The sequence below is a fragment of the Seriola lalandi genome, unplaced genomic scaffold (assembly GCF_002814215.2).
Source record: "Seriola lalandi dorsalis isolate HSWRI2012SDOR001 ecotype SW California unplaced genomic scaffold, Sedor1 jcf7180002054544, whole genome shotgun sequence".
Lineage (NCBI taxonomy): Eukaryota > Metazoa > Chordata > Actinopteri > Carangiformes > Carangidae > Seriola > Seriola lalandi.
In genome coordinates, this window is record NW_019525097.1 from 5203145 (window position 1) to 5226472 (window position 23328).

Below are 23328 nucleotides of genomic sequence, written 5' to 3' on the forward strand. Positions count from 1 at the left end.
CTGCTGCTGCTCCCACTGTCATTTGATAATTATTCCAAACATCCCTCCAATTAGAGGTGAATCTGTTAATTAGCCTTTGCACCTCAGTAAGTGAGAAGCACCTGTGCTGCTTTACAGGGTGAAAGTACTGGGAGAGCAGCAAATAGGCATCATGTGTCTTCTTTGACCTTTGACCTTTGCATATTCGTTATGGTTGAGTTGCGAACCTCTGGACCATGTGACTCGGAGTTAAACTTAAAGTCATTTTGCATGAAATTGACCAATTTCAGAATTGATGGAGTTGGATTATTTATTGACTTGTCAAGATGTGGATGCTAGACAACAAAGAATCACTATACCCCAGTTCCATACCGTATATACGAATGTATGACTGAATATAAAGAGAAAAACTGTTCATTACGTTTGGTCACTGATTTCAATCCGCCTACAATTTTGTTACTACTTTGTAAACTCATAAGATCTGGGAGCAGTGTTGAAGGTGTATTAGTTAGTTTCCCGTTTTTCATTTTCTGAGCTGTCACAAGAGATGTTATATTTATATAGTATAATATTTTGTATATATAATATTTTTTCCAGCCAGTCCATCAAAACCAAACTCAAAAAACTGATGCTTTAGTATGCATGTTGTATTTTTCAAGTTTTCGTGTTTAGGATACTATTGGCACTAGGAAATTAGCATTCAATAAAGTAGATACTGGAATTTCTATGTAAACAAAAGCACATGTAGCTTATCTGACCTGTGATTTACATAAGAATGTATGTATAAATTAATAATTTTGTCATTAGTACACATGATAAAAAATGCAATATTAATATTTTTTATTTTCTTGATTAATCAATTAACCACTTAGTTTCAGAATGTCAGAAGTGAAAAACACCTCTCACAATCTGAGCACAAGGTCACATCTTCAAAGTGGCTTATTTTGTCCAACCAGCAGTCTAAAGCTAAAAGATATTCAGTTTACAATTACAAAAGCTGTAAGTAGAGGATACTTAATACTTAAAAATGTAAGATTGTCAAACTGTTAATCACTTATCAAAATAGCTTTGATTAAATGTCTGTCCGACCCCACTCCTCCTCTGCTGCTCTAACGATACACTTGTTTTACTCAGATTTAGATGAAGATATCTCCTGACTTGTCAGCCCTCAGTCTGTCCTTCCTAACAAGTCAACCCTGCTCCCCGCATTACTGCCATCCACTCTAATGAACTCTGTCACATGTCTGTTGCATTATTACATAACACTTGTCTCTCTATATGAATATTTCAACGGTGATTACCCACCCTGTCACCAGCTTTTGCTTCCCATAGATCCACAATAAACATTGACAGCATGACCCTCATTAAACCTAAAGTGAGAAAGGTCATGTGTCGGCTCCGAGCTATTGATTTGATTGCAAAATGGATCAATGGCACAGAAAATACCAGGGAAACATGTATAAATCATCAGCAGATGAGGACACCAGGAGCTCTCCAGGAATGATCGGGGGGAGAATGTGGGTGATATGAAAATGCTAAAATTAACTTTGCTTAACAGGCAATTAGATATAATTAATGGTCATTGAAATCACAGCAGGTATGAATATTATTTACCTATTTCACTTTTGATGCCATGGAAAGGAAAAGCTATTTATATACAATGAGGTCCAGAAGTCGGGATCTCAGTTTCAAGTCACTGCTCTTAATATTTCCTTCATCCAGAATCCAAGGCTAATGTAATCCGACCAATAAAAGCATAAAAGAATAAGTAGCAACCTTTTCCGACATCTCAGAAAGTGCTCTGAGGTTACAGCGTTTGATCAGACAGCCCCTTCTGTAATACTGATGGACCCTAACGATTGAGAGAACAAACTTAGGGTTCCTGCTGCAGCTCGACATCCTGCGGAGTGGCACATCTGACACATGCTAATGAGACACTTAACAGCTCCTTAGATTTCCAGCTGCGCTTCCCGTGGACTGGACATGAGAGTGTCTGTGTCTCAGGTCATTGTTCTTCACTAAAAAACAAAGAATGTCCTCCTTTGTGCTTCCTCAGTTATTTTTGTCAAGAGGTTATTGCCACAATCTACAGTTCACAGTTTACATTACATGTCAGACAATACAAAAGCATTGCCCTTGACGGATGACTGCACTTAAGAGTTTGTCTTCTTTCCAGCTGCTGCTGACTCAAGTTACATTGCTTCAGTGTTTGCAAAGATTTTTCCACAACAGAAGTAGTTTTTGCCTCATATAAAAGATTTAGATCCGCAATTTTGATCTCGTCGGGTTCTTGATCTGACAAGAACAGGAAGCGTCTTCGAATAAACTGAGTCGATCAGGATAACTGCTTGAATTATGCATCAGTTTATTCATTGGTTCATTTCACTGGAACAGAGCATAATAAACACTGCTGTAGAGGTAGCAGTTACCCAACAAGCTAGTTTGTTTTCATCTGTGTCATCTGATTAAAGTAAATTTATTCTACTTTTTTTTATCTTCCTTGAACACACTTGTTTGATCCCGACTTACTTAATGGTTCAGTGATTGGAAAAAGGTTGAGAGGACTGATTTAAATGGAAAACATCCTCAATTCAGTCTGTGTTTGTTGTACATGGATCACAGTGTAGAACAACATATTTCAACAGGGAGCATCGTACTCAGATTTTAGCCATCTGATTTTTTTCAGTGTTTAAATTTGCTGTTCTACATTTCCCAATACAGTATCTAGGAAGATTATATATCTAAGAAGTTATTATTAACTTATTATTATTAAGTTATAATAGTTAATATATGCTTTTTAGTCATTTTTGTAAATCCCTCAGAGAAAAACTAGTTTGTCACTGTTTCCAACATTGTAGTGAATGAACTGTTTAGTCAGCTCTGTCACTGGCAGTTTTCATTTCCCTATTTTACTTTGTTGATCTCTGCATATTGACAGTGACCTTAATTTCCTTCTCTAAGGACACTGTGAAAAAAAAACAAAAAATTGTCACAACCACCATCTCTACCATACGTGAATCATATAATTTTCCAACGGCAGCAAAATCATATTGAAAATAAATTTGAAGAACTGTGTGGTTAGCATCAGCATGACAGGCACTCGTCATTGTGGCTCAACAAACCTTACAGTGCTGATTTGAGAAAAAGATCTACTGCTGAGGTCGGGTAATTCAGTGCATTAACACCTCAGACACTAAGGCGAAATACAACTTAAATAAACAAAACCCCATTGGCGGAGCATTTTGACTCAGATTCCAATCATCACAGTTGTTCCACACCTCCAAAGAAAGGCCAAGATCCAATCACCTGGTTTTGAATGTTTATTAACATCTTCCGCGTCCATTCAGTTTCTATATTTACATCGTCTGTGCTTCTCTCAAAAAGGGAACATCTGGAAAGACAGTATGAAACCGGTTCTTGTTCTTGTTCCATGTCGGACTTTATGCATTTTAGTAGCGCCGCGGTTTATATCATATTTTAAAACATGAACCCACTATCCAAACAGCAAATAACTAGTTTCCACTAAAAATGAGCAGAATAATCAAGATCATTCAATTCTCAGTCCTGTGTAAAAATATGCACAGAATAACAAACTCAATCGTATGATTCATGGTCGATTTATAATAAACAAATCTAAATGTTCGGCCATCTCTCCTCGCCTTACTGCTCTGTGTTTGTGTTTCGTGGCTGTTTGCCCCGACCTCTCTTCCCACAGTCTGGCTGTCAATCATATTCCATGTTCAGTATTTTATAAAGTCACACATGCACCGGTCTTAAGGGACCATGTGTGAGTGAGTCACACTTGTTGGCTTGATTGCTGTCTGCTATCGATTGTGCTGCTGTCCTGTTCCCCCTCATGGCACGCAAGTTCAGCACATCGCTTTCTTTTTTTTTTTTTCTTTTTTTAACGGCGTCACTAAATGTTCAGAGGTTTCACTGTACAAAGACTGCTTTGACTTTCTCAATCTCAATAAAAAATACTGTAGCTACACTTCTCTGATGATCACAGGCGGGTTAGAAGAAATCGTCTTTAGGTTTAGAAGCCAGAGCACTGAGGAGGCTGGATGAAGAAAGAGAACACTGAGGATGACTGGTATTAAGTATATATATATAAAAATGTTCCTCCTGAGCAGGGTTGGCAGGCCGTATGACACAATATAATCCTGGGCTGAAAATGTTTGCAGCTGCAGACACTGACCATGACTGCAAACACAGATACAGTTATGTGTGGGGAGATGTTGGCTCACCACTGTCTCTTCGTAGGTGTCCCACACTGTCACTTTGCACTGGGTGAATGTGGCGTCCTGCTGTTCTCTCTGCACTGGGGTACATTTCCAAAAATATATCTTGTGCAGTGACAGATAACTCTAGTGACATTCACCTCATAAGATTTTTTTTCCAGTTGGGGGTGGGGTGGGGGTTTCTGTTTGGTTTTATCCTGTCGTAAAACAGTATATATGTAACATACTTGCAAACACAAACATTACACATTAAAAATATATTGCATATACATTATATGAATCTGTTTAACCTTAGGGAAGAACATTGGGCAGTGTGCTTTGAATTCTATTCTATTCAATTCTATTTTATTCTATTCTATTCTATTCTATTCTATTCTATCTTCTTCCTTGTGGACAGAACTGAGTCTACCCGAACATCTGGAGCTCTTGCTTTCTGTTTCATCACATTCAAGTTGTGCTTTCCCCATTGCTTTATGTAAAATAAAACAAGTCAATTCTAAATTCTAATAATAAGATATTAGAAATAAAGTAGGCCGACTCGAGATCAACTGCTAGCTAATGGTAAAATTAACTAAAAGTATTTTGGTTTCAAACTATTGAAGCTGATAAAAACTTGGGTAAAGCTCACACGGTCAAAGCTTTGACAGCATCTCCACAGCTTTGTCTCTTTTTTAAGCATCATGCCACCTCAGCATATTCACAGCATCATTAGCACGAACGCTGCTCACAGAGGCTTCAACACAGAGCTGTAAGCTGTAAGCACCAGCAGTCACTCCCCCATCATGTTCTTGAACAGAACAGGCTGATGTCAGCTTGAATAAATAAGCCTTTTTTTGGGGCTGGTGGTGGTGGGGGGTGGGGGGGTATTACACAGTAAAGTAACTTTGTGAAATATATTTATAAAACATACAGGTCACATTTGTACTGATCTGTATGAATACACCAAATGTACAACACACCTTTGTATAAAAAAATATGTAAGACTCATGTTTTACTGTCACATGTCTGTCAATCTTTACATCAAGAGCTCAATCAGCATCCACAACAATGAGAGTAAATCAACATATACATACAGGAAGTCAGTGGGTGGGCAGCGATATTTCATGTTCCAGTTGTGGGTGAATGTATATCAAGAGCTTTGAAAGGTGCTCATTATTTCAGGACAACAACAAAGCAAACAGCAGACCAAAGACATTCCGATCTGTAAATCCTGGCTGACAGGTATTCAGTGACAGATATGTCCGAGAAGACAGAGGCTTTCAATATAATGTGCTGAGGATTGTGTCATGTTGAATGAATAATTCATGGCAGATTTACAAGCGCCTACAGTGAATCTCTCGGGGAGGATGTGCCCATAACTATCAGCTGATGAATTCTTTAAGCACACCTACTGCTGCTCTTCCCTGATGTATTATACATAAGTCACGACTCACTCTGGGTTCAAGCCACTCCACTTCGCTTTAAGTGTCGCCAGCAGCTTTGGATTGTTCCAGCAGTGACGTCTAATTGATTTTTATAGCTCCAGATTCAGATGGCAGAGACTGAAAAACTGAGAATTACTGCATCACTTGTTGCTGTCACTTGTTGCAGATGAATGAGAAAACTGAACTTTTTATGTTCCTTATGGGTGATATTATCATTAGTGGACATGTTCTTGAATAGACAGTAAATAAATAATGCAAATGCAAAAAATGCAAATGTTTCAAGAACAACAAAGGAACCACTAAAAACTCAATTAAATATGCACTACACCATAAAATATAATATATTTGCAATAAGCCATTTATGCTTTTACAATATTTTTACAATAGTTCCCAATTATTCCAGCAAATGTTTCCTTTCTTATCTCTTCAACCCCCACAGATTCACCATTGTTTAGATTCATGCTTCACAGGTCTACATTTGATGCAGAAGTGCAACCATAAAAACTGCATATGTTAGTGTTGTCACTGGATGTTAGCATGATATATTATTTTCACTGAAGTGTTGGAACAAACCGAAGAGGAATAATACAGTACATGTGATGCTGTCATACACTCTGGGGGGAAAGAATAATCCTTTTTTTGTACCTTTGAAGCTTCTTGTAGGAAACTGAAAGAGATGCATTCAGAGTTGAAGGTGTTGCTACTTTAAATACAGCAGCTTTTAAGTCTGTACGTTTTTTTTTCATATACACTCTATGACAAAGTCACAAATATAGCAAATGTATATATATATATATATATATATATACATAATAAAATACATTTTGTTATATAATGCAATAAGATACATATTATATACTGAGATATTGTTGTGAGGTGAGTATCATGCCTCAGTTTGCCATGGTTGTAATGCCAAGCCACACAAACAGGTGGACAGTGTGAGCATCAGGAGCATCATGTGCAACGTGTCTTGAAAAGAGGAAACAGGCAGGAACATGAGGCCAGTAAGTGCCACATGTGTAGGTCCACATTTAAGGTCATATTGTAATGTCCAGCTGGGCTGGGGACAGCTGTAGGGAGACACTCTGCTGAGAGACGCACAGTTCACTGAGCAGGACACACACACACACACACACACACACACACTATATCTCACTGTACCCACAGCCAGACACGGAAAAACACACTCAGACGTGCACGGACACCCTCGTAGCTTAAAATGACAACACAAAATCAGTTTTAGTTTCAAACCCACACATATGTACACAGAAACACACACACACACACACACACACACACACACACACACACACACACACATACGTACACAGAAACACACACACATGCATTTGAGACAAAGTTAAACAAGCAGTCAGAACAGTTCACCCTGGGCTGTTTATGAGTGCAAGGCGGAGGTCAAAGGTCAGGGGTTCCAGCCACATGCGATCTTCATTATCGCACTGTGGGAGAGAGCACTGAATGTGAAGGAAACCTGGACCTCACAGAGCTGAAATATGGCTGTGTTAAAGCTGTCAGGGACGAGAGGCAGCAATATGTTGTATTAATAACACTTCTTTAAGTAACATGAAAACATCTCCACTGCAGGGAGGATGTTTCACCGTCACCGTAAAAGTGTTGCAACATCCCCATCTTGTGACTGGTTTAGTAACAGTCCGTGTGAATTGATTTGTAATGAAATGAGCTGCACGTAATGCATTCTGATTCAGTTCATTTTGCATATTATGCATATATGTGCGGATTTGAGAATCATGAATGCAAACATCTGTTGTCAGTGGTTAAATTTAACAAAGTCCATGTACTCAAGCTCTGTACCTCCAATAAATTTATTTAACAGTTATAGTTACAGTTATATGCATACTGTACAACATGAGTTTATAAAACATGATGCATTGTTATGGATTTAACTTCCCAACAATGTGTGGTTTATACAAATTTCAACCACAACTGTAAAATGTTACTTACAAATTATTGCATTAATACATTGAATAATTCTACTTTGCTGCTGATTGGATGGTGAATAACAGGACGACCGGTGAGTCAGTCACTGGCAAACAAACAAGCAGCATGATTAACTGAAACTATCAGAAACACAACCGTCAATATTGCACCAATTTTTGGATAAATGGGCAACACTTCATAAAAGCCTGACACGGACATGTAACTGGAGGTTATAAAATAAAAACGCACGTATTTAACACACGTAAACTACATAAATTCTGCACAAAAGTTTTTTAAAAATTCTTCAATACTGCAGTCTGACCACAAGATGGCGGCAGCGCGCAGTCACCTTACACTAAAAAGATTTCAGTTCCTCAACAGCTGGTTTGATTGTTAGTTTGTCCTTGTCTTAAAGATGAGAGTTGAGCCGAGACACACTTTTGAGACACGTTTAAAGACAAATATCCAGGGTGAGTTTTTGTGTTTTTAATTTAAAATCACACTCTCGTTTCTAAAGTGGCTGCAAACGTCAGATTTACTGATTAACAGAATTTCCTGGAAAATGACTCTTGAGCCAAAGTATTGAGGTCCGCCGCCTCCTTCTCTCTCTCTCTCTCTCTCTCTCTCTCTCTCTCTCTCTCTCTCTCTCTCTCTCTCTCTCTCTCTCTCTGATCAACCTCATGCTGCTGCTCTACAAACTTGTGGACGTCGAGAGAAACGAGGCGGTGCTAGTCTTCAGCAGAGGGTCATATCCCAGCTCACAGCATTTATTCCTCACCGGTGGAGCTCCGTCTTTCACTCAGTCCCTGCCGGTGAAAACACTGGCTGGAGTAATTTTGCGTCCAGCAGCATGGAAGTAAGCAAAGGAGAGGAGCGGTCTAATGAACAGGCAGCGACTTTATTTGGGACACCAGAGCTGGAGGGTCAAAGGAGAAACACTGGACGGGCGAAGAAGAGGAGCAACCGGTGTAAAATCATTGCTGTGGTATGAAAGCAGTAACACTTACCTTTTCCCTGTATCTGACCACCTAACTCCTCTGTGACTCACCAGTACAAGGACACATGGTGTTATTTACCTCCACACTTTTACAATACAGCTGATTTATGTGTCAACGTGCCTTTATCCCATTTTAAGTGAAACTGAAGGGGTCTTGCTGTTCTGTTGACCACACAATCCAAACTAAAATATCCTTGTATAATTCTTCACAGTAGTTGACCTGTGGTACTCAGTGGACTTCATTAATCACCTAATTATCATTTCTATCTTATGCATCTTTATAAGGCTCTATAATGTTCCTGATGGACCTTATGAACTTGAAATGTGTTCACACTGTGTTAGTTGAACAACAGAAAGATAAACTGCAACTATTCTGATGTGAGTTTATAGATTCAGTTATTTTTCAAACAAAAACAGTGAAAAAAGTCCAAACATTCTCTGGTTCCAGCTTCTTCGATGAGATCACTTTCTTTCGGACTGGAAAGTACATTTCTTTCATTTCTGGACTTTTGGCCAAACAAAACAAGACATTTAAAAATGTTTCACAGCCTAAACAATTCATTAGGTAGCTAATCTTGAGGATAATCAGCAGATTAATCAAAAAGGGCCATAATCGTGACTTGCAGCCCATGTGATAGTATCTGACTTTATCATAATCTCCAAAATTAAAAACCACCGTCTGCTTTTCTACACTGTTTACTCTCAGTGCCATGAGTCCACAGCTGACACACAGCCGAGACCAACGGTGTGAGAGTGGAAACTACATGTTTTCACTCCACTGCAAAGTCACAGAGGCCAGAAGTGTCACCTACAGGTGGAGATGATCTACAGTTGTTGATATAAAGCACAGACTTGACCTGTAAGACTACAATGAAATATGGTGATTGCATTAACCCATCTTCAAATAGCTTGTTTTGTGTGACCAAAACCTCAAAATATTCAATTTGCTCTAATGAACAAGCACGAGAAGCAATGAATTGTGACATTTGAGAACCTAGAACCATGAAATGTTTGTCACTTTTTGCTTGAATAATAGTTTCAGAAAAATTTTCTGTCATTCAACTGTTTTGTTTTGACATCTTTAGCCACAGCACATTCCTGTGGTCAGAGAATCAGTTCGCATGATACATAAGAAGAGCAGTGTGAGGTTATTTGTGGAGTTGAGGGCATATCATATAGCAGGCTTATCCTCTTTTCTGAGACTTCTCTTGTTTATCTTGTAGTTAGAGGGGTTTTTGAGGTAAATACAGCTGCTTATGGACTGAAATTTGCTGAACGTCAGTATTTTGTGCCACTTTAAGGCCAAAAAACAAGCCCAGTTATCTTTTGATTTACTACTTCTAGCTATTTTTTGACCGGGATGAGATTGTATTTGGACATTTGAATTATTAGCCCCTTTGTATCCTGAAAAATTGTATTGTTGTCACGGAGAGCAAGTCTCAGAAAAGAACAGCAGCTTTTTATTGTTCACAGTTCTTAGTGTTTGAGAACAACCACACATGGACGGATGGCAGCTAAATCTGGGATACATTTGGGGATTTACAAAAAGCTGACAAAAACCATAATTGAAAGAATTGCAAGGAAAAATTTGATTATATGTTTGAAATAATGCTTTTATGTAGCTTTGGCCAGGGATTTGTCAGAAAAAAAAAGTTTGTTACCGTAAAACTAATTGCATTTAAGTCAAATGGCAAATTATGAGTTAAGAGTTTGTGGAATCTGCCTCATCACTGAAATGTAAATTGTTCAGATGGCAAAATCATCTCGCAGTATACACACCTTTTTAAACTATTTACTTGCAAACGCCAGTTAAAACCGCAGGACTTCGCATTTTCAGCTGCTGTCTGCTTGGCACTGATTAGATGCACATGTGGCAAAGTCTAGACGACGATCTGCTCTGTCCTGTCATGTAGCAGCCACCATACATTTCCTAGTAGTTGTAATATTGGTATTTGTAATACCGCTGTGTTCTCTAAAGACGAAAAGCAGGGTTTATTTTTAACTCACATTTTTCATATTATTAGTCACTGTAAGAAAACATTTTTATGCTCGTGTCCTCAGCTTGTGCTGCCCGGTCTGACTCCCAGCGGTCTAATCAGATCTTTACTATGTAGACAATAGTAATAGAGTGTGTTTTCGGAGTCAGACGAGTAGGTTTCCACCAGACAGACTGTTTACTTTCACAGCCCACAAAGACCACGTCTAAAGGCTTTTCCCAAGAAGCCAGGTCTCTCTCCCTCCCTCTCTCTCTCTCTCTCTCTCTCTCTCTCTTCACCTATAGCTGGAGAAAATAAGTGCACATACGCAGAGGCCGTGCACACACAGCAGCATATTTTCATACCCGTCTAGGAATTCCAAGTGTTGCGTATGTGAATCACACTAAATGGATGACTTATGGCGGATGATGCCCACATTTCCCAGTGCTTTTGAAACTTAACTGCACAGTGCTACAGCTTTCTAGTAGGGAATAATTAGAGGGCATGATTGACTACAGCATGGAAATTATCTAAACTACTGCTGAGTCAGAGCATCTTATTTGTCTCAAAACACCCACGTCTTCATTTTCCCCCTGTGTATATCAACATGTTTAACCTCCTAGGACCTGGCGTCCACATCTGTGGACCTCACATTTTGGGTTCTCTAGACCACAATACTAACTTTTTCTCAACAAGGGCCTGGTGACCACATATGAGGATATTATACTGCCACCCAGTAATCGAAATTTAAAACTAATGTCCTCATATGTGGACATCATTTTTCTCAGGTCCCAATCAGAATAAAGATCAAAGAGAAATTAAAAATGAACGCCATGCAAGAGTTCGGGTCTTAGGATGTTAAAAAGCTTCCTCTAAATAAGTTTTTGTTAGATTTATGTTTATTATTCAGATTTATTATAAATCTGTCAAATAGAATTCATTCAAATCATTAAAAAAAAAAAGTATTTTCCCACTTTTTTGAAAACTGCTGTATTTCATTACTGGCAGGAAGATAAGATAACGACAGAAAAGATAAATAAGATGAAACTTTAGTGGTTCCTGTGACTTGCTAACAGTTGGATAAGATTAATATCTTATGACCTGTGTGAGGAAACGGGGTTCTCCCAAAAGCAGGAGGCTAAAAACAAAGAAGAAAACAATGCAGAGCAAGTTAATGCTTTTATTTTTTTATTTTTTTAGGCTCGCTCTTAAATGATTGCTTTCAGTGGTGAATGTCAGTGTCATGTGGTGAGTCTGGTGACAAGTGGTCACCAGATGAGGCGTCACAATATGGTTTAAAGGATAAATAGAATCTATCTTATATAAACTGTGACAAAGGTGAGGTGTCACAAGCCAAAACCTTTGTAAACCACTGAATTTTTGAGGACTACCGAATGTTTAAAACAGGGAGCACACTTTAAATCAAGGTTTCAAACCAGCTCTCAAACGCCATTATAATTAAACAGCCATGATAACCACTGCAGGCCTGGTGCGGGTGTAGTGGGGGCTTCAAAATAAGCAGCCATGATTAGACTACTCATCTCTGAATACACTGATTTAGATTTAAGGCTGGATGATAAAAAACGATAACGAGAATTATCCCGATATAATTTCCCTCGGTAAGTGGTCAATAAATGTTCGATGTGATTCATTTCCATGCTTGGATAGCATGCACAGAAATGAAATCACAAACAGCCAATCACGTCGTAGGAATGGAGATATGCATTGCTCAAGTTAGATTTTAGATTACTTAGATTAGATTTCATCATTATAATTTTTGTGAATGTCCTACCTCAGATTTGCAACATGTTCTGGCCAGAGTTTGTCATGTTCTTAACAAAAAAAGTTTATAACCACAGTCAGTTTTTTCAACAAAATCTGCCTTTAAACTTGAAAGAAGCAATGATTTGACATTTATCCTGATAATTATGGATATCGACTTATATAAACATTTTTATTGTGATGACATTTTTGGCCACATCGTCCAGCCCTATTCAGATTTCCTTGAAAACGCCCGTCTAATTACAAACCCTTCACCCTCATCATTCGATATGATATCATAGATAGGAGCAGCAGATAAATGAGAAACTAGGCCTCCCTCCTCGCTTTACTTTTCAATTTCAGAGGGCCAAGATCAACATTTGGACAGTTGGTGATGGTATATGAGGGAAGGTGGAAATGATTAGAGTCAGGTTTAAAGTATGAATAACAGGCCCCCGTTGCTCAGCACTGCAAGACCTTGATCCTATCTTCAATAAAGATTAAAGTCTCACCAAAAAAAATAAGAATGAATGAGTAGATCAAAGGCTGGATGAATAAACAAAATGACAAGACTGAGAGTGTTCAGCCAGGGTAGTAGCTCTGTGAGGCTTTAACTTAGGCACAGCAGTGCTTTGAGCTGAATGCTGATGGGGCTGTCATTAGTTTTTCAGGTATTTTGGTCATAAACCAAAGTATTAAAGAAAAATTATGAGTTACTGCAATTCATCCTGAGGGGAACATGAATGTCTTTCATGGCAAAGTGCCAACCTCGTGGTGGCAGTCAGGGATCACCGAAATCATTACAGTTCATTCTCTCAGGATCATGAATGTCTGTTCAGCATTTTGATTCAATCCATCCAGTAACTGTTGAAATACGTTAGTAGATTAGTGAAAACATTGACCTGCTGCTGTTGGCACCAGTGATATCTTTACCAAATTTCACGGCAGTCCATCCAATAGTTGTCAAGACACTTCGCTAAAAAACCAATCTTATCAACCTCATGGTGTTGCCAGGGGAAAAGACAGGGGATCATCAAAGTTATTCGGATTTAACCTCTGGGGAGCACGGATGTTCAGTCTGGACCTACCAACCAACATTACCACCCATAGAGCCAAAGCTGCTAGCATGGAAGAAAAAGAGTCTTTCTCTGTGTAGTTGCAGCACGCATTCTGTTTGTATGATTAAAGAAACTTATAGTTCTGCCGAATGTCCTGATTTACGTCTTCTCTCAAGGAGCCAGAAGTCTGTAGCAGTAAGTTTATATTATGGTCACAAAGGCGTGTAGCTGACACTGAAATATGTCTGGAGAGCCAGTAAATTAAGCTTCAAATTAAAAGACATTTTCCCCACTATATCAACATGTTGAGATTTCATTCTTTTCTGTTCACTTTCGGTCGTCATTTGGAGCATTAGTCTCAACATCTTAAGTCATGTTTGTTGTGTTTGATTTATGTTCAGTAACTTTTTAAGAAAAAACAAACATATCCTGACATTTGGTCTCTGGACTTTAGGTTCTGCCGCTGTGCCTGCTGGGGGTCATCCTGGCTGTGGTGTTATCTGTGAGAAACCGCAGTGATGGGACAGGTGGGCATCTGTTATTGAACCTACATAGATACAGTTCATTATTTCTTTCTGTCTTAATTTAACTACACAGTGTGTTTCTGCATGTTTTGACACCTTGACAACAGTATTAAAGCGTCCCGCTGTTCTGGGGATGTAGACGCTGACCATGTAATCCAGACAGGCCCGGCTGGAGGCCTTTCTCCACCCTCTTGTTTCATGTCACCTCTCTACTATTAACTAACTAATTAAAGGTACAAACAGAGTCATGTTTACATCGCTGTTTGTCTGTCAGCTGCTCTGTGGGACAGTGTGAAACTATCAGCAGGACTGTGCATCATCTGTCACCGGCTTGCATATGCGTCCTTGTTGACATGCTCAAGATACTTGGTGACCCACTCTTAAAAACACTGCTCCATTATTGCGCTACTAGTGTCCACAGGGTACCTTTTAAAGCATAAAATACCCCCCAATACATGTCAACTTGAGTATTATGTCCATATTCTAAAATCTGTAAAGTAGTATTTTAAATTTTCCCTCAGCTCTATATTCAATATATTATATTCAGTTCCAGGAAGAAAAAGTTTTTAGGTTTAAGTTGAAAAATCTGTGTAGTGCCTGTATATGATATGTGAAGGAAAGAGAAATTGTGATGCAACAGTCCGTACACAGATGTCAAAATAGCCAGCTGCACATCGTTTCGCTCAACGTACTGTATAAATGTAAGAGACACCACTTACTGTTTCTCTGATTTTAGTTTTCGTGAGGCATTGATTTCACTCCTGAACATACTGTTGACAGAGAATCAAGATACCTTGGCTGCAGCAGCGAGGGACGGACAGAAATAACCATCTCAGATTACATTTTAAAGCACTTATTCAGTAAAGGCTGGTGAAAATACACACTGCACATTTCCAGTGGGCCGAGGAACAAACACGCCTGCAAACTGCTACTGTGTGGCTACAAAACCTGCTGTTTGGACTCCCAGGAAGTCTACGAGTAGCTAATGTAGAGCCTGCTAACGTCCCATTGCAGCCTCTTCAGAAACTCTAAAGTGGGAGCGTTCAGAGTAGCGGTGAAGGAGACTCAAGTTACCGAGCAGCTTCTAGAGAAAGAAGTGAGAGTGAAAGTGAGACAGAGAGGTGTATGTTAATTTCTGAGACTGCATACGATTTGTTCAGAGGATATGTTTCTCTCAGGGTGGTGCGATACGTCCTTTTCTTTGCCCACGCTTGCAGAACATGTCATAAACACACATTCGAGCGAGACAGGAATGTTCACCCGGGGTTGGCATATTTCATGCAGCTATAGATTCCCTCTGGTTAGACGTGGGCAGTGGCGTCAGTGTGCGCTTTGTTGCAAACCGCCATGCCAAAACACCCCTCTTCCATTTCGGTGGCAGCCGTGGTGAGTGTGGGCAGCTGTCCTCAGCCTGGGTGGGGTGCTCTCTCTCTCTCGCTCTCTCTCTCTCTCTGCTGTGGCATTTCCCCTTTAACTTATATTCCCTCCCCAGCTAACATGAAAGCCATATGGGAAGAATAAATTTTGAGTTTTTCACTCACCCAGTCTTGGCATTATTCACATCTATGCAGCTCTGGCAGAACTTCTACATCTTTCATAATGCTGCTTTGTTGGTGAGGTCTTTGGAAACAGATAAAAAGAAATAAAAATAACCCAAGGGCTCGACTTCTTCCTAGAGGCTGACAGCGTGTAGAGTAAAATGCTGAGAGCGGGTTTTCCCGTGGATTACAGACCACAGCAACTTGTCTCCTGAGACGGAGCATCCCCGTGTTCGGTCCAAACCGCAGCTGCCTGGCCTCGAGAGGCAGTGAGGAGGGGCTTTCTCACCAACATGCTAAGACTCCCTCTGTCATGTGTCCAGCCGGCAGCAGACTTGACAGATGTGTTGGGACGGCAGTAGCTTGAAAGGCGAAAGAGGTGGCCCAAAACTTCGTGTTCGGAGTTACCTTGTCCGTGGGAAAGTCCTTGCGCAAGACGAAGTTTGCTCAAAATCCTCCAAGAGCAGCAATAGACAATATGGAGTGTGGTCAGTGGTAGTGATGAACCTACAGAGAGTTATCACCCGACTGTGCAATCTTCAGCTCTACAAGGTGTTATAGTGTCTTTTAACTAATTTTGTTCTTTCAGCCCTGCAGCTTTACTGTTTCATTTTACTCTCTCCGCTCTCATCACCGTCATTTCCAGCAGCAGCAGGCGGCGGCGGGTTTCAGTGGAAAAGCTCATATGAACCTACTGTACACTATTTACCCAGCACCAACCCAGATAGCAAAATTATTCTGGCCACATATCTGTGTTTCTTTTGGCCCAACATACACCTATATGTCAGGCAGTCTGACCCACGCACACACCACGATTGTCGAACGCTGCTTCCACATATGGGCTGATTCTGGCTGTTATTCGTCAGTGTTGGCTGACGGCCAGCAAGATTATGCGTCAGTGCGCCAAAATTGGTGAAGCTTGTGAACAAAGTGGAGCATTTAGCTGCTAAATATTATTATAAATAGATATTTTTCCTCAGGAGGTGGTGGACTGAGATCTGCCAGTTAGAAAAGCAATCCTCTGTGTCTGCAGTATGTGTGAATAGTGCAACTGTTTTGCTGTTCACTGTAACAAATGTTAGTTTATTGCATTGACCCCATTTGACCAAAACCTCAATTAAGGTTTTAAAAATCTGCACATGTTGTGTGGGATACTGTTGTCCTCTTTATTTCACTTTCATTGTCTCAGATTTAGCAAATGAAATGAGTCTGGGGGAGTGATGTTCCTTGTTTAGAGTCCATGTATGGCCTTAACATGTAAATATGAGGTGGTCACAAGTTAAATGATAGAACCTCTTTAAGAAAAACCCTTTGTTTTTTTCTCTTCTTTGTTTCCATGAGAACAAACTCCAGATGTTTTCTATTGTGTGTGGACACATGCTGTCCAGCACAAAATCTGGTGTAAGAATTTGATGGTTGAGTGTTTTTTTATTTGTTCATGGAATCTTTCTGTGCTGTTATCCATTTGTGCCTTTATGCAAAATACACATGACATGAGGTTCACAGAGTTGTGCTCACTGGCCAGGAAACACCGGAAACTTTCAGCCTCCTTCTGTCTTTTGTCATCCTGTGAATATGTGGATGACGCCTTGCTGCACATTTCTGCACTTTCACATCCTGTTTTATGGCAGTCAGGTCACTTAACAATCCCATTTATTTTGACAGTAAATGCCCTGACAACCTTTTTACCTTGGGGTCCCAACATGTGATTTTCTGCCACAGGTAGACCAGTGTTAGGTGGTCCTTGATTTTTCTCTGTTTGATAAAAGGCGATGTCATATATATTTTGTTTTTTTGCACGCACTCTCAATGAAAGCAGAGCAATATTTAAATCAAAACGTGTGTCACAGCTGTGGAGTTGCCTGGTTATGTTGCCAGAATTGAAACCTTATCCAACCACACACACACAGTCCTGATGAAGCAGCGTCTGTCTGCTGTTTGGTGCTGAGTAGGTCGTGTACACTGTGTGTGACTTTTGGGCTTTTTCCCGTGAAACAGCTGCCGTCTTGCGGGCAAATACAAAACCACGAGAGCAGGTGTGTTCTGGGATGACAGCTAAACAATGAGCTGAAACTGACTGCAAAGCTCCAACAAAGCCGAGGGGAGCTGCAGATTCCCGTGATAGATTTTAACTGGTTCATCACTACACGCCACCGCTTTCACCTGAAGTGTTTCTAAGCGCATTTCTAACACTTTATGCTCCAAAATAATGCTGGTTCCTTTGATTTTTGGTGTTTGCTGACGTCATTATTGTGTCTAAAAGTCATATCATCTCTGAGAATCGTATTATTAATGTACCTTTTTTCACTGACAACACTCCTGTTTTCCTGCAGAGGGGAAGAACTGGCTGGAGGAACTGGCTGAGGAAACACAACAGCCACAGTGTCCGCATGGGTAATGCAATACTCTTGTTTCACTGTTGTAATGTGAACTTCAATGTGGTTTTAAAAGAAAATAATAGCTCAAATCTCAATCGGCTTAGTTTGGATTACATCAGCTCCCGTCCTCCTCTTTGTGTGATAACATTCAGCATGTTTCAGCCCTCAGAATGAAGCTATTCAACTGTGTCGTCCCACAGTTATCCTGAGTTGGGACATTGTTGCCAGTAGGTAGTTCTTAGTAGAAATAAAACTGTGACTACAGAGAAAAATACAGACTTTTTTTTTTTGTCACAGTCTGGCAGTTGAGTTTCTTCATCTTAGGTTTTTTTTAGAAATGTAAAAACAACCCAAACAGATGAGTCTTGTGTTTTTACAACGTTGTTGGTTTGTGGAACATAAGTAACTGTCTCTATGGAAAATGGGCTAATAACTCTGAGTAATCAGGCACGTGTGGGTGAGTGTTGTGTGTGTGTGTGTGTGTGTGTGTGTGTGTGTGTGTGTGTGGTCACATGTGCGTGTGTGTGTTTCTGCTTTGGTAGGGGAGTAACCCCAGACACACTTATTAGTCTATGGAAAAGAAAACCTGTGGCTCCAAATGAAGCTATTTTTGTTTTGAAAATTTATTTAGAGAAATGAATGTTGTCTGTATTTTGGTATATAAAAAGTCATTCATTCTTTTGGGTATTGTTTCTGTTGGAAAACCACACTTTAATTTAAAATTGTGGTTTGGTCTCTACGTGCAAAGAAGCCGCTTTTCTGGAAAAATGGTGATTGCAAAAGTTTTTTTAAATGTTAAATTCTTAAATATACAGATTATCTTGCAAAGACCAAAGTGTCACATTAATTGTAAATGAAAACACAAAAAGGAAAGCTAGTAAAAGTAAAAACAAATGGAAAATGGGATTGCCCTTTCAATTTCCTGATGAAAGCCTTTACTGTTAATTCAGTTGAATTCAGTTATTCGACTTCATTAAAGCTGCACATGGCAGCATAGCAACCAGCTGCTGAACATGGTGGAGCATTTAGCTGCTCAGAAGTTGGTTAAACCCCAATACAGAGTTTGAAGAGAGTGAATGTCGGCCTGAAGCAAGAATGCTAATGTTAGTTTGTGTCTGCTGAAAGTGTGAATAGGCAACTGTTTGCTAACGCATCAGCCATAACAACTAAGGTTTTAACATATGAGTGTTTGTGTTTTACAGCTTGTTCTGCTGCCCTCAAATGACCAAAAACAATCTACTTTACCTGTTGGTTCTTTAGAGCCGGGTGTTGTTTGACAGTTTTACGTAGCGGCACTGATACCATGGCAAAACTTTCTTATCTCTACTTTCTTAGTTTGGGGAAAGCTTTCATTCAGGACAATATGCCTGACTGCTCAGTGTACTTCTGTATTAAAAAAGCAATATATATATATAGTCTAAAGTTAAAGACGAGTTACGCTATGTGGTTTAGTTTAGGAAATATCTGAACTAACAGTATATGTGATCTGATCAAAGTGTTAGAATATGACCGAGCGCTCAGTGTCAGCTTTGGATACAATTTGATCAGTACTCAGAAAATACTGAGGTCTGATCCCTACGATATGTTGCTATGATACCGTATAAATAACTGTATAAACTAATGGTAGTGTTGCAAGCCTGTAGCTCTTGCATGAAGAGGGTGGTGGAACAAATATGATTAGTTTAATACTTCCACTGAAAGGACTGGGCTTGTGTTTCACTTCAGGTAACAAGGAAATCTGCTGATGCTGCCAGAACTGTCTGAGTCTTTGATTCGTCATCAGCAGAGTCACATTTCTCTTCCTCTTCTCCTCCTCTGTGCGTCTGTGTGGTCTCTGTTTTTGATTTCATTTCTCCTCTTTCAGGCTCAGACAAAGAGCTGCTTTGTATTCTCTTACGCACAGACCTGCTGTACAAAATGACCTCCATGCTGCTGGTGCCAGAGATAGCGGTGTCTCCTGCTGAGTAATCCTCCGCTCACAGACACACCTCGCTGTCCTGCTCAAAGCATCACACTTCCTCTCTGTCTTCCTGCCCAGTTTCTCCAGGTCCCCTCTCATCCTGGTGTCCTTGGACGGCTTCAGAGCGGAGTATCTGAGAGATCACGGCAGCCACATTCCTATCATCAACAAGCTACGTAAGTCGCCGGCGCCGTTGACTCCGCAGCTCTTAACGGTTTTACAAAGCATCCTGGTGTGACTGAAGGTTACTGTGTTGCAGGAGATGCTGGAACAACAACACCATACATGAGGCCTGTTTATCCCACAAAGACCTTCCCAAACCACTACAGCATTGTGACTGTAAGTTTCTTCTGGTCTGTTGACAGAGCCAGAAGTTGATTTATAGGATACGAATGGCCAGACTGTCTGACTTGTTTTGCTAGTGGTGGAAGAGCAACTCATTGTAATAGTACCAATACCACAATGTAAAAATACACAAGTCAAAGCACTCATTCTGTAGAAAAGTGGCCCCCACGTCTGATATACATTATATATTACATTTATATATAGAATGACATGTACTGTTGGAGTTGGTTGAGTTGGAGCTAATTTGAACTTCTTTAGATACAGTTGAGTAGATTTGTCCATTGATTCCCATGTTGGGGCTCGGGCCCCCTCAGAGGGTCACGAGATAAATGTGAGACGATAAAACAAAGTTCTGTTTGACAAGTTTGTATTCATTTTCTGACTCAAATCTAATCTCTTTTTTATGAAATATTGGATGATTTTTTTTTCTCTGTAGAAGCCATCTGAAAAGTTAAGAAGGAAAATCTTTCATGGAGCTGCTGCTAAACACTCTGAAATTAGTCCTGCTTTGTTTTTAATCTTGAGCTTTGGCTCCCTCCAAAGAACCACAAAATAAATCTGAGTGAGATGACACTCTCAAAAACAAAACAGTAACAAAATACGGAGTAAGTGACGTCATGACATACAGTGGCAGTTGTTGTCTTCACCTCTGTTGCCATCATTGCAGTCAGCCACTCCCAGCGAGGATTCCTTCAGTGTTGTTCAGGAGGTTTTTACCAGGAGCTGTATCATCAGAGGTCTCTTCCTCTCCAGAACAAACAAATCAGGTCCTGTAGGGCCTGGGAGCCAAGTTCCTGTTAAAGTTTGCTCAGCTTGTTTCTCTGACTTGTGATCCAGACGACCCATGACTAAAATCCTTCATCCAGTTAAAATATATCGTCAGAAATTACTAAGATCTAAAAAGTGATGACATTGACATTTTAATGTGCAAAAGTGACATTTTAGAGCTTTAACAAGGTGAGAGAGAAGAAAAACAAAGTTCTGTGAAGCAAATGTATATTTTTCTAATGATATGTTTGTTTTTTTTCAAACTACCCTAAAAAGTTAACTATTAACCGAAGCTGTGAAATACATACGGTGAAGTTACAAATACAATATTCAAGTAAAAATACGTCAAAAAAGCATTTTACTGTGTAAATGTAATCACTTCTCTCCACCACTGCCGTTATCAGACGACGGTTCACTGGTGAACTTTTACATGTGGAGGCTTTTCCAAGTGATTGTGAAGCCAGTGTCTTTTCATTGAGGCCTAATCACTTACATGTGCTTGTGAATTGAACCACATCAGAACGGGGGGAGGGGGGAGGGTGGGGGCTTACAAAGTGGATTTCCCTTCTGTCGGTTGAAAACAGACCCTGCAATTAAAATAGACTGCTATGGTTACCAGTAATATTTAGGCTAGGAAGATCGAAGAGAGGAGGTAATCACAGTAAATCCCCGCAGCCTCGTATCAAAGCATCTCACCTCGACTGTGTGTTTGTTTTACCTCTTGATTCCTACAGGGTCTTTATCCCGAGTCTCACGGCATTGTGGACAACAAGATGTACGATGTGACCAGAAACGCTTTCTTCAGCTTGAAAACTGATGAGAAATTCAACGAAAAATGGTACCAAGGAGAGCCAGTAAGTGAATCTGTGCCACGACAACATTGTCATTGCTGTTGAGCAAGAATTAATCTTGTAAAGGCCCAAAATCAAGACCTAATAAAAACGCTTTGGATCGTGTCGGGAGAATGTAGTCGTCGTTGAGAAGGGCCACAGCGGGACAGTTCAGAGCAATCATTTCATAACATTTTCTCCACACATCTGAGAGTTGGAGCCACTTTCAGCTTGTAAAAGTTAACACACCCTGATCATGTGTAAGAAATATCTCCCCGTAATGAGCTTCTTGATATAATTATGGATTCTGCTTGTGTTGCAATTGACAGCTTGTGAGGGCTGCGAGGTCGTGCTTGTTTAGACGCTTTGTGGTTTCCGTCTAAATGGGAGGCCTCTCAAATGTCATTCTACAACTTGGTGACAGACTGCTCCTCTTGAAAATACACCATGCAGCGGTCTATGAGGGAAGGAGAAATAGATGATGCCGGCTGAGTGATTTATTCTGCAGAAATGACATTCCTTCGTAATGACATATCATCCAATACAACTAAGTGCATCTACCAAAATATGCTTGTATGCCTGCTGCATAAATAAAACACATCTGATCGGTTTGATAGGTATCGACTTCACATAAAAATAAGCAGTTAGATTTCCATCAGACTTGACTGGGCTGTGATGGATCACACTTTTCTCCTAATGGACTAGACTTTGTGGCAAATGAGTGAGCTATTACTCTGCTACAGTTTAGTCTGCCTGAATTAATCATGAGCTGAAAGATGACACCTCCTTCCCTTTTCTACCATTTCATTTTCCTAATCTTGCTTTCCCTTCCCTTCCTTCCCTCTCCTCTCCTCTCCTCTCCTCAGGTCTGGATCACTGCCATGCGTCACAAACTGAAAACAGGAACCTTTTTCTGGCCGGGCTCAGACGTAAAAATCAATGGCACCTACCCTAATTTCTACATGATGTATGACAAGTAAGAACGATGCCATTACGTTACATACTTTTAAATTCATGACGAGAATTTTTATGGCATAATACGGTGGTGTAACTCACATGGTGCTTGTTTTTGTTTCACAGGAGCATTTCATTTGAGAACAGAGTGTCGAAGGTGTTTGAATGGCTCGGTTTACCTCAGGGAGAAAGGTATTACAGTTTGTTTTTTTTAATTATAATGTATTATCATTCAAAAGAACATGTTGTGAGTCACAATCAAAAAGTACTGAACATCACACTCAACTGTTCCCTCTGTGATTTTAGACCTGACTTCTACACTTTGTACCTGGATGAACCTGACTCAGCAGGACATCGTTACGGACCAGGAAGCAAGCAGGTTAGTCACTGGCTGAACAGTAAACCTGAAACTGTAAGCTAGTAGCATACATAAGCTAAATTAATAGTGTCAAATTGTTCATTACCTAAAAGAGCAACAGACCAGACAGAACAAGTGAGGGTCTAGTCAAGACTCTTGAGTTAGGATTGTTATGTCAAAGTGAAATTCTTCTTATGGACTATGACTATTCTTTTGATTACTTTCAGTAGGTTGGACTGTTTTAATTTGCGAGGTAACATCTTCAGATTGCTTTTTTT

The 23328-nt window shown here is 39.9% G+C and overlaps 1 protein-coding gene across 1 annotated transcript in view; it reads left to right on the plus strand.

Moving 5' to 3' along the window:
* Window positions 1-8295: 8295 nt before the first annotated feature.
* The window catches only part of enpp1 (ectonucleotide pyrophosphatase/phosphodiesterase 1), a 30269-nt gene continuing 15236 nt past the window's right edge, over window positions 8296-23328 (plus strand). Inside the window, exons 1-9 of the mRNA XM_023415104.2 lie at window positions 8296-8588; window positions 13850-13922; window positions 17791-17851; window positions 19874-19971; window positions 20055-20134; window positions 21643-21762; window positions 22605-22714; window positions 22819-22884; window positions 22999-23071. Coding sequence (XP_023270872.1) covers window positions 8454-8588; window positions 13850-13922; window positions 17791-17851; window positions 19874-19971; window positions 20055-20134; window positions 21643-21762; window positions 22605-22714; window positions 22819-22884; window positions 22999-23071 — 816 coding nt within the window. The 5' untranslated portion in view covers window positions 8296-8453. The remainder of the gene's footprint in view (window positions 8589-13849; window positions 13923-17790; window positions 17852-19873; window positions 19972-20054; window positions 20135-21642; window positions 21763-22604; window positions 22715-22818; window positions 22885-22998; window positions 23072-23328) is intronic.